Source organism: Bactrocera oleae, chromosome 2 (assembly GCF_042242935.1).
Source record: "Bactrocera oleae isolate idBacOlea1 chromosome 2, idBacOlea1, whole genome shotgun sequence".
NCBI classification, from domain to species: domain Eukaryota; kingdom Metazoa; phylum Arthropoda; class Insecta; order Diptera; family Tephritidae; genus Bactrocera; species Bactrocera oleae.
In genome coordinates this window covers 86629930-86642990 of record NC_091536.1, presented here as the reverse complement: position 1 = coordinate 86642990, position 13061 = coordinate 86629930, and the positions used below count along the sequence as shown (strand labels likewise).

The window sequence follows — 13061 nt, the reverse complement described above, 5'->3', positions numbered from 1 at the left end:
TGCCAACTGTGTGTATGTGTTTGTCGGAGTGTGTGTGGTAGAGCAGCTGTGAGTTTCAGTTAAGCGCCTTAAGCAGCGCACTTGTACTTGTAGGGGTTAAATAAGCAATTCGACTGGAAGTTAGCTGCGTCGTTTGCTTGTTGGTAATTTGGTGCATGCATAATTCTTTACTTTTACAATCAATGCACACAAAGTTCCCGTTAGCTGATTGACCTTAGTTAGTCATGATTTAATAAGAAAGGAACACAGGATTGTAAGGAAGTGCTAAATTCGCTCGGACACGAAATTCAATAACTTCGATATTAAACAGTTCGATGGACTGACCTGCTTGCAAAGTATTTTAATTTCATTATGTCAATGCTAGCGTATCAAAAGCCATGAATCTTTTTTCCAAATCGATGTCGAGTAGAGTTCGCAAAAGAGATGCTTAAAAACGCAGCTGGAAACACTCAATTCCTCAAATGCATCACCACTGCCGAAGCGAGGTGATGTGGGTTTATGAATATGACGTCGTTACTGTGAAACAATATAGTGAATGACGCTGCAAAAATAAGCCGAAAGCGAAACTTCGGCTGTACCATAATAATACCCTTTACAAATACTAAAGATTCCTTACAAGAACTTTGATCGGTCAGTTTGTATGGCAGCTATATATAAACTGACCGATCAAAGTTATAGGTATATATTATATTCTATAGTGAGCCTATCTTAACTATTTACATTGCCTTGGGCACTAATCTGTACCAAGTATCTTGAAGATATCTCATCGAATGAAAAAGCTTTTTATACAAGCACTTTACTTCGATCGTTCACTTTGTATAAGAGCCATATGCTATAGTGGTCCGATATCGGCCGTTCCATCAAATGAGCGGCTTCTTGGTGAGAAAAGGACGGGTGCAAAATTTTAGACAGTTATCTTAAAAACTAAGAGACTAGTTAGTATATATACAGACGGACGGATAGACAGAAGGACAGACAGATGGCCATGGCTAAATCGACTTAGCTCGTCATGTTGATCATTTATATATAATTCAAGTATATACTCTATAGAGTCTCAGACGTTTCTTTTTGGGTGTTACAAATATTGTGGCAAACTCAATATACTCTGTTCAGTGTATAAAAAAAGAAAAATAGAAAAATCATAACAGGCTTGCTGTAAAAATGTATGATAGTTTCTCGAAAATACTATATCAATGTATATAGGTACATATTTATTGTTACAATTTAGTTGTTGGACAACTTATCTTTCAACTTCAGTGTCCAGAACGAAACCGTAACACTGTGAAATAATACGCTATTTCGGGCTCCAAATAAACGCACACATACATATTTATATTTTATGTTAATAAAAGTCTAAACCATTGATCCCTACCTTCCACCATCTTGAGCGAATGAACTCAATTGGATTTTATGTACATTGTCCATTGGCTTATTATCAAGTTATATTGCTGCCGCTGCATTTATTGCAACTCAAGAAATAAAACTTAATGTTACGCTGGTGTAATAACATTTTCAGAGAATTACAAAGTCTCCGACTACAAAGGATTGCGCTCGCAGCAGACCAGCGTGATAGCCACAGCGCGCAATTTGTAAGCAAAACGAAGTAAAATATGCACACAAACGAGAAAGCAATATAAAAGTGGCTATTGTCTGCAAACACTGAACTAACTTAACGATTTGCCACACGCCGGCAAACGAAGAAAACCAAGCAAATGTGAAGGAACTCATTAAAAGCGTGCGCAAGTGCGCCGAAATGCCAGACAACAGTGCGTGTGAGTGTGTTTAATACTACGCGTTTGCAGTGAAAATGCAGTTGCACTGCTTGCTTTTGTTGCGCACGCTTGCCACATTGCCACAGACAGTGACACATCATCGGCGCTCAACCGTAAACGTCAACATTAAGTGGCACAACTACACATGTTTTTTTTGTTTTTTTTTTGCGCAGCAGACTGCCTCAGCCGCTAGCAAAGTTACTTATACGCACCGGTGGTTGGCATGCGGTTGGTTGCCTCGACCACTTATTGTTGACGGCATTGTTGTCGTTGTCATTGTCGCCGTCATTGCATCATTGCCAACGTAATTTATACACTTTCGTTGTGCTTGTGCGTGAAATATGCGGTGTGCAATGAGTTTTGCAACGAGTTTCAGGAAAGCTTGCTGCAGCGCTCACTTGCAAGCATTCATTAGTATAGACAATCATGGCATAAGTGGGTATGTAGTAGTTTTTATTAGTGGAAATGACTTCGAAATGTTTTAAATATATATTCTTTATTATATAAATTCGAGTCGTTTTAAATTATTTTCGACATTCGTGGTATTATACTAAGGTTTGGGCATTACTTCTGGTAAAACAAATAAATTTTTAAAAATTGTGTAAAAAGGCGGTGAGTTGGTGACAAATTGAGAAAAATAGTGTCACGAAAATATCTTTTGACCTATATCGGGGATAGGAGCTGGCGATGACCGACCGAAGACTACTTAGAGAAGGTACCTCTAGAAAATAAATTTAAAAAAATTACAGAAAATGTTTTTTTAATATCTTAAAAAACTCATTCACAGATTATTTATTTTAACAGTGGTACGAACATTTCTGAATTATTTATTTTCTAGAGTGCCAAATTGTCAAAATTTCTATCTGTATGCAAAAAGTTTGTCAGCACGTATTGTGAGAATGCCTTTAACTAAACAACTATTTTCATTTGCATGCAGAAATGTATCTATGGTGGCGTATATACATATATAAATAATTTAACCTTTGCCGTGACTTTAGTGTGCTCATATCAATGCCGCCATTGCAATATATTTTACTGTCTGTGAATTTAATTTCATTTTATTTTATTTACCTGACAATTCTTAATAATAATTTTTATTGCTGCTTGCTTAGTGCTTGAGAACTCTTATACTGGCACACTTTTTATATTTGCACGAGTGAATGTGGCAACTTGTAATTGCCTGCTGCGGAAGCATTGAGTAGTTCGTGGTCTATGTAGCACAGATAAATAAATAAAAGTTTCAGCCGGCAAAGCGACAAGTTCATATTACTCCGGTTCTGACACGATTACAGAACTTGAAGTTTGAGTTGGTATTTATATAGGAAACTATTTTTTTATATTTACGTATGTATGTGGAAATATAACGGTACAAAACGTTACCCTGTTAGCGAAAATTGTTTTCAATGAATAAATTTTAAATTATATTTTTTAAAGCAAATTTGGCCATAATCACAAATTAATTTTAATAATAAGTCTTGAAAGAAATGATGACTCAATTTGTGGCCTTCGATAATAGCAATAATCAATCGAACTACAGAAATCAGGTACTTTATCTAGCTAAAATCGACTCTACTTCTAAAAGACTTCAACAAAAAACTTCAACCCGACTATTTACTGTCGTGTTTACATATACCTTAAACCAATATTTTAGTTTACTATATGCATACAACATCACCCTTTTTCCACCACACTGTAGTAGTGCTACCTTCAACTACTTATGTATTATACGAGTATATAAATAAACAGCTACAACATTTTTGCTTCGTTTAGTGAGTGTGCTTGTTGGTGCGTGCCGTATTAGTAACTTTTAATTTGAAGTATCCTTTGCACAAACGTTTATCTCTGCTTTGTATATTGACACTGACTCATTAATTAGCATATGTTTACTACGCTCTCTTCCGCCATATATATTTTCGTACATTATTTTGCCGTTTATTGCCAGAAAACTTATTGCGTAAACATTCTAATATTACACAGATTCTCTGCTTGTCTCCTCTGCGTACTCACATAAATTAGTAACAGAATTTTCGCAGTAATTGGCTAAGCATAGATAAAGCTAAATGAGTCTCATGAATAGTAATGATTTTTAGTAAAATCAGTTTATTGCCCTAATAAAAGTGAAATGCTTCGGAAACTTACTGGGCAAATAGTTGCGAAATCATTGCTGACATGCGATAGTGCTAAAATTATATTTGAAAAATAAAATTTATTTTATAAATTGTGGAAATAATATTTGGGATTTTGTATAAATAGAGTCTTACATTAATTTGTAGGCAAAAAAGCTATTTCAATCCGAACAATTCAGAAACATATTTAATCGCTTAATTAATAGTGACAGAATATGTTAGCTCTTTATCAGCTCTTTTTATTAGTAGTTTCATTTTATTACAATATGCGAAGTGCAATACAAGTATAATAATTTACAACTTATCTTTTTAATTGCAGTACAATTTTTAAGACTTCTTGAAATCCGCCGTTTGTGAAAACTTGTTTGTTGCAATAAAAAGCAACAAAGCAATACATTAGTAGAAAGCTTTCAAAGTGAGCTTTGCTTTCGTGGAAAACCATTTGGGTTGGATTTAAAATTTTCGAACCTCTGAATTAGCTGGAATTTGCATTTTATGGAGCTATTTTTAGAGTACTATTTCAATGGAAAACTGCACACTTGTACAAATAAAGGATTTTCCTACAGATTATTTTTAATTGGAAGCAACAACTAACAAGCGCATAAGCTTATTAAAGGAAGTTCATAAATATACCGGTTTTTAATACTCTTCAAAGAATACATTAAACCTTATTAAAGTAGTTGGCCACTAGTTTTTTCAAGCAGCCTTAACTTCTGGGTAAAAATTGGCAGATTATTTCGAATAACTGTATGTGAAATTTTGAAGTTGCTCCCCACGTAATAATATAAAGGAAAATTTTCATTGGCCATATGAGATAATTTTTTATAAATTTCAAAAATATTGACGGTTGTCATATTGATAGATCTTCAAATGCGGTAACGAGAAGCTGATAATTCTTATACGGAACATTAGCCGATTTGATATAAAGTGAGCCCTTAGACTCGCTATGTACTGAACTACTATACCATTGGTTTTTACAAAAATTAGATTTCATTGTTATCGCAAGAGACGCACTTATTCTAGTGATCTTACAACAATTCCACTACTCTTTGACTGCTTTTGAAATGAGCATTTCTTCGAGGTCACAGTATCTGGAAAATATGTTGCTAACGGCAGACATTCGAAGCAATTTAATAAACAGTTTTTTTTTGTTAGGTTACGCGGTGCATTCATGCACAGCAAGCAAGATTTACAAAGGACCTTCCTTGAAAGTCAGGCGTCACTCTGAAAGAGTCTCCTATCAAAACATGCTTTCTAGACTGCCGAGAAACTGCTAACACGGTAAGATGTTTTGAAGATATTTTTTCAATTTTGTGAGACGGATACGAGACATTCTCATGAAAATCGAGAGTACTAAAAATATCAAAAGTTAGATGCTTGTTAGATTAATAAATATATAGATTCTATACGAGTATACGCACTATATACGTTTCTAAACTGAAATCGAGGTTTATTTTTACTTTAAGGATATAATAGTTTCCTCAAATGTTGGAAGTAATTAAAGAATTGCAGAAAATAAAATTCTATACAAAAAATGGTTGAATTCCACAATCAAAAGTGCGAGTGGAGCAAGTCTTAACTAAAGTTTCACAAGAAAACACTGTCTTACTCAGCTTCCCTGTATTAAAATCATACAATCGGAGCATATGTTCCATATATACATATATTTAAGTAGTTACGAGTATATGTAAGTATGTATGTATGTAAAGGATTTAATGCCAGATGGTACTTTTAACTCAAAACTTTTGTGGCAGCATTCTTTCTTACCACTTCCACTTTACCGTCGTAATGAGTACGTGAACAGTTTTATTACGTTATTTCCCGCATGTACACACATAAGCGCGCATACATGAAGAGACTGCGGAGTGAATGAACGGAGATAACGCAAATGCGCTTAAATATGCGAGTATAAAGCAGCGCAGATATATTTGGATAGAAACTGTTGAGTATATATGTACACACTTATATCTGTATGCATATATGCATGTGTATGTTTGTGTTTGTGATTGTGTTTATGACCCACTTACCTGTCCTTATACTGACTGATTGGCGGCGAATTGAAGACGGCAATATTTGGTTTCCCGCTCAGTTGCAAAGTTTTCCGTGCTTTACCCAGTTGATTCTCGGCCACACAAGAATAATTACCAAAGTCCTGAGGATGTACTTTCCGAATAATCAGCGTGTGACGTGAGCCGCGATTCTCCATGATGTGACGTTCGGTGGTGTCCAGTTGCATGGTGTCCTTGAACCAAAGCACCTGCAAGCGCGTAAGCGATATCGACAGCATTTGGGCGGCAGTGTGGCATGTGGCATGCGAAGTGTGGCATGTAGATGAGTTTTTCGCGAATAATTTAAGGGGTTTGTGGATATTTTGATTAAAAGAATGTTAAACAGAGCGGAAATTATATTTCAAGGGAGTGAATTGGATGCGAATATTTCGAAGATAGAGTGCGTTAAAAAGAGAGGAGTGTAACGGTGTTTCAAAATTAAGTAATGAATGGGTAGCAAAAGCAAATGGAAATGCGATAGCAAGTTTGATGATTAACGCGACATTTAAAGTGGCGGTCATTGTGTTGGTTTGCATATTTGTAGATTTGTATAGGTGAGTGTGTCAGTAAATGTGTGAGCGCCACAATATAAAGGTGTTAAGCAGATAAACGCAGGAGAGAAAACAATAACCATACGTGGAAGTTTAAGCGACAGATTTGTTAGTGGTATGCGGTGAGAGAGGTGAGCGGGAGCGGTGCGATAGGCACGTGGTAACCAAACGAATATTGTTTATGTGAGCGTGTGTGTTTTTTGTATTCACAGGAAAAAGGGAGTAATCAAATTATGGCGTTTTCGCCGAAGTATATAAAGCCAACGACAGCGCGGAGAGCGTGAAAGATACACAATAAGCGTAACGCCGAGCAGTTGAAGAAGAGCCGGTAAATATGACAATCGCCAAGCAACCGCAAACATGGCGGCGAAGGCATATCGTGTGTCGGGTGTGAGTGTCCACAAACACATATGCCGGGTGTCAAAAGTGGCCGGAGTTCAGCAAACAAACACCAAAAGAGAGCAGCGCACGATGAACGGTGGCGCGGATTAACGGTAACCGTAAATAAGCACATCGCATTGAGGCGCATCACGTACGCGGCCGTCAAGTGAACATCAACGACAATCATCGGCGCATGAGTGTGAGTGCGAGTGTGAGGCGCATAGCGGAAAACATGTGGAACACAGCCGGAAGTTAGCGCACACACACGCAGCCATATACACACCGCGGCGATATAAACATGCGGATAGAAGCGTGCAGATTGGCGCACGGATGATGGACGCAAGCAAGTGCGGATAGACAAGTGAACACACAAAGACGTGCGGGCGGGCAGACAGACAGACATGCAGACGGTGCACGCAGTTGCGGCGGGATTATGAAAACAGCAGGTGTGCAAAATGTGGGACAAATAATTGGGCGGCGCGCGGCAGCAGATGGCGACGGCAAATGTGGCAGATAAGCGTTGGCAGCCAACAGCGCATATATGGTTAAAGGATAAATAAACCGAAAAGGAAAAATTATATAAAAATGAAGCACAAAAAATATTAAAAACAAAAAACAAGAAAAACGAATACAGCGTAGGCGAAAAAATATGTATGTCAGGCGGAAAAAATTTAATAATTTCGTTGTTGTGTGACAAATATGTGGACAAAGTGGCGGCAGCGTGTCAGTACGTGAGATGTTCATTTTTGTTGTACGTATGGTTGTTGTTGTCATAGTCCCAGCAGCGTGAGCACGTCGTGGCAGGCACGCGTACGTTCAAGACGTTGTGGTAGCAGATATGCGCCCAAGGGTTCAAATTGCATTAAAATGCTTGTCAGTGTATGTGTCCATGCGCACACACATACATATGCGTGTCGGTGTGCATGCCCGTCAGTGCACATAGCACACATTTTTGGCATCGCCCATCAGTATTTTATTTTATTTTACCCCCGTTGTAGTTGTTATTGTTGACATTGTTATGACGTTTATTTCATTTGCCGACGCGCAGGTGTGCCGCCAACAAAAGCAACAATAGCGCGACGTGAATAAAAAGCATAGCCAAATGTGACACAATCCCGGCGAGATTTGCATGTATGCAGGATGTGCCGCGTCGGCGGGCGACAGCGGTGCCCAGGTGGGCAAAAACCCAATGTGATGTGAAACACATACATGTGCAGAGCCATGTGGCGTAACCACATGTTCGCATAGGCGAGATAAACACGTTTGTTGAACGTTTTCAAGCAGTCAGTCCATTCATTCAAGCCATAAATTCACGAGTGTGTTGCAAGTGCATATGTGTGTGTGCGTGTTTGTTTTATTAGCGGCAAAAGTGAGCGAGTTGAAGTTTTGCGTTGATTTTGATGAAATTATTTTATGCCAAAAATATACAGTTATTGTTTACATTGCCAGCCAGCCGGTGTTGGAGTTTGCCGTTGTTGTTTTAATGGGTTTGTTGTTTAGACCCAGGCGAGCGTTGACATGTTGATAAACGTTGTGGGCGTAATAAAAAAGCGCGTGGCATGTAAATTTTCAAATAACGGTATTTTTCCGTTTTTTATTTTTCAAATATGACATTTCGGTAGTTGGATTTTGTTGTAATAGCAGCATGCAGCGGCAATAGTTGTTGTCAGTTGGATTGATTTATATGGTGAAGTTGTCATGAAAAGAGAGCAAAAATTAGAGCAGAAAAGAGAGAAACGAAACAAATTTGGTTTTAGTTAGTAAATATTTACAGGCAAAGTACGCAATATTTTTAGGTTATATGTGTATGTTATTTACTTATTTATACAAACAATATATATAGAAGTCATAAATACGCTACTATTTACTTGGCGCATTTATATATTTATTTATACACGGATATTTGCAATGACCGCTCTAGTTTATTTATTTATCAGCAATTCGTTTGTAATTGCGAGAAATTCATTGTGGTGTACTTTAATTTTAAAGCGCAGCTACAATTCCTTTAATATTTGAACACATAACTCTTGAGAATATTTATTTCGATTTCAGTCTAGTCGTTCTAAAGACACAAAGCAGGACAACCTAAATGTTTCAGTTCTAGAAATGCATAAGCAAAAGAGTTCAGAAGAAAGAGCTCATATTATTCTACTGCACCTTTTTCCAGACAACCAAATAGGATTTTTGAAAGTAAGTAGTTTTAGAAGTCTCTCGTTTTCTACCTTGAGCCATATTGATCCAGCGTACTCCCTCACATTAAGCCATATCTGCAGTATTGAATCTAATGATATTGGAACAATTATGCCCTTCCTTGCAAATTCATCAACTTTATAGTAAAATAACTATAATAAACTTAACAGGTACACTGTTACTATTTATTTTTTAAAGACTAGTAGTTATGAGAAACCAATCCATTCAGGATCTGAACTATTTGAAATTATATTAAGAGCTTCTACATTTTTACTAAGTTTGCTTAAAATCTCGAGAAATACGATGAAATGGTTCACTGTGAAAAGCACCTACACTATGAAGGGAGTATAATATAAGGTGGCTGAAATTCGTTTTCAAAAATGGATCATTCGAAAATTCCGAATAAGAGAAGATAATGTACAGATTTTTCATAATTCCGCTCTTTTTCGAACCGTGCCTTGATGCAAAGGTCTCAGCGAGTGCATTATTTCATCATTTGTAGCGATATTCTTGACCTAGTAAAAATTCCAGAACAGCCGATTTATAGAACGATTTAATAATAGTATTTCAGATCAGCAAAACGTATGTAACTGGAATGGACTCAATCGTACATATTCCAAAAATAATTGCTAACGCAACTACACTATCCGTAAATTCAGTATTAGATTGTGTTGAACCTCTTTCTTCACAAAACTTCTTATTATAAACACAACTAATTAGACCAGTTGTGTCTAACTTTTGTTTTAAGAAAAATTGTATATTTTAGAATCGAGAAAAAAGATATAAAATCAAAATATATTCCCAATAAATGCGAAATAATTATCTCTCTTAGAGAGCGCCACTTAGTATAGGAGTATATAACTGCACGTGGATGACTCTAAGATAATCCGAAAATCTATGTTAAGGTTATATTTAGAATAGATCATCAAAATTCATAAAAATTGCGCTGTGTCTGAGTTCAAAAAGTGATTCTAAGAGTAAACGAAGAAATGTGTGGAAAAGATATTCTAGAAAATGCTTTTTAAAGTGAGTTCCTTAAAACATTCGAAAAAAATATTTCAAAATCCATATCAAAAGCGAAGTATATTGTCGTAAATGATTTGAAGATGGCTGCTTTCTTTATCAACCTGTCGTCTATAAAGACAGAAGTGTGGCCCTAAAGCTTAGAACTCACACTCTGTTACCTGAGAAAACACTAAAGGCATTCTCATTAGGAGCTAGAGGGAAAGTGGAGAAAAAATGTTACAAATTTATGTAATTAATTCCCGAAGAAATGCTCAAGTCAATAAAGTTGTTTTGTAAAGCATTCAACTAATTCATTGACATAAAGTTGTGCTCATTAGTGTGTTGATTGCGAATTTCGAAGGTTTCGCAGAATCGAAACAATCAAGTCGATATCAAGAGAAAATCATTTAGGCGTTACATGCCACTTAAACTTTGCTGCTGAGATTGATTTCCTATGGCACAACCGCTTAAAATTCAAAGAGACGATACAACGCTTACATATATACACATATATATTGTAGAGGTATATATAACATATACATGTTGTTGCTGTTGCACGCTGAATTTTTTCTACTACCGAATTCATCAATTACTGCCACTTCTAATCAATCTTTCACACTTGCTTAATTTTTCACATTTCGTGCCAATCTTTGCATTCGTCGTCTTTTCTTTATTTCAGCTCATTTGAAGAATGGGTGGGGGTTAGCGATGTGTGTGTGTGCGTGTTATGATGAATGCCTGCGTGCTTGCAAGTCGTAAGTGATTGGTGTGTAAGCGGTATTGCTTAGAAGTGCTTTTCATCGTCTCCAACCACAATCCGTTGCGGTGATGACACAGCCGCAATTGCTCAGCTCAGCACCGCTCAGCATGAGCCGCTCATCAACGCCAATGGCAAAGCGAATGTCTTCATCTATGACACGGCATGACAGATAGCAACTAGCGACCAGCGACTAGTAGCCATATCGTTTGCATCAACTTCAAAAAAACTTTGCGAAAAGGCTTTCTGAGTGTGCGTGAGTGTTGGTAAGTGTGTGTTGAGGTCTTTTGTAAGTGGTACGTGCGTTTTGTTGCCGAGACTTGGTACACAATGACGCTGTCGGCAGCGGGTGAGTGGGCGAGTTGACTGTAGCAACAAAAACTCTTAGCTTGAAAGCACATCTTAGCACACATGCACATGCACACTCAGACACGCAGAGGTAGAAAGTTGAAGACGAAAGAGCAGAACAGCGGCGCAGAAGAGTGGCGCAAGAAAATTAGTATTGATGAGCAGCAAAGCGAAAAATACCAATCAGCACTAATCAGCAAATAAGAGACATAAAAACGAGTGAGTGTGAAAAAGCAGTTGGTAATAACAAAACACACAGACACACACATATACGCACACAAATTTTGAGTTAGAAGTGTGAGCTCAGGTTGAAAGAAAAAAGTTATGCTTAGTCGAAAAAGTTATTGTTGGCTGGCGAAGCAGAAAAACTTGAGAGAACACATACATATCTGCAAACACACCACGCAAACACATACGCACACACGAACGCATATACATATATATGTATGTTTGCACGAAAAGTTTAGCGCGCACACATTTTAGAGTTAGTGCGCGCGAAATGAAAATGCTTGAAAAAATATTGGAACAACAACAACAACAATACAGGAAGAAACATGAACAAGCATAATCATAAAGTTGTGACAATAAACAAATTGCTAGCTGCGGTGCTGAGGTGCTGAGTAGCGGAAAGTGCGCCGAAGTGGCACGTCTGAAGTGTGAAATGCATAAATGAGTGGGAAAATTAAGAAAGAGGTGAGCATGTGCTTGCCAACAGCAGCAACAAGCGCCAAGTCAGCAAGGTACAGTAGCGTAGTATACCTGACACCTCAGCGCAGTTTAGTTTGCCTGTTTCGTGCGCTCGAAAGTGTCTCGGAAAGAAGGTGTTCCCAGGAGTTCGCCCCAATGTTGTAGGGATATTGGTGCAACGGCGTGCACACACGTACGCGGCATTCATTCAACTTTCTATTGTGCACGTACTTCATTTAACTTCAATCAGCAGCCCCCGCGCAAACGCATACACATACACACATGCTCGCTCACCCTTACAGATATACACACGTAGCGCACAAGTGAAATACAGTTTTCTTTTTATGCTGCTCGCTTTCCCGCGTGCATCGAGTGGAGTTTAAAGTTCTGAAAAATCAGTTCGCATTTATGAAAAATACTTTGGCGTACTCGGAAAGGGTTTTGTTTTGTAATAAGCGCTTCAATGCTTTGTTGTTTGTTGAGATCAAGGAAATTGCCAACACCTTCGAAATAAGCTATAGTTGCACCACGCGTTTATTAATCAGCGAGGAAGTAAATGAAATCGACATTTTGTTTCTTTTGTTTTTGATATATTTGGTTACGCTGGCTAAGAAAATGGCAGCAAACTGTTATACCCAGAACATGGTATATCTTACTCGTATTAAGTTTGCCACGAAATTGATTACACCCAAAAGGAAACGTCAGAGGCTCTATCATATATATATAAATGTTCAGCGGGACGAGCTGAGTGGATTTAGCTATGCCCGTCTATCTGTCCGCCTACCCATCTGTCTGCATATACGCGAACTACTCCTTCAGGTTTTGAGATATCGACATGTTTTTTTCCTCAAGAAGCTGCTCGTTTGTCGGAACCGTCGATATCAGACCACTAAAGCATATAGCTGCCATACAAATTCAACTATTAAAATTAAGTTCTTGTAAGGAAATTTTTGTGCTTTGGTGCAGTTTATATTAACGCTTTTTCTTGTTTTTAATGTTTATCACAGTTGTATTAAAGTATATCTAAATAAAAATATTTTGGGTTCGCATAAAACCGCTTAATTTGTAATTTACTATAATCTTTCCGAATGAGAAGCAAAGTAGAGCTATTTCTGGAAAAAATCCTTTTTATTTTCGAAATACATGCAGCTTCCCAAATCTCGTAGGAAATATCTTCGTATAGAATTATAATTCTA

At 37.4% G+C, this 13061-nt stretch overlaps 1 protein-coding gene across 2 annotated transcripts in view; it reads right to left on the bottom strand.

The window, feature by feature from the left end:
• Positions 1-13061, bottom strand: part of LOC106625239 (uncharacterized) — a 424306-nt gene that overhangs the window by 26742 nt on the left and 384503 nt on the right. For both annotated transcript variants that reach the window (XM_070105926.1, XM_036361284.2), the window contains exon 9: positions 5926-6155. In XM_070105926.1, the coding sequence (XP_069962027.1) occupies positions 5926-6155 (230 nt within the window). The remainder of the gene's footprint in view (positions 1-5925; positions 6156-13061) is intronic.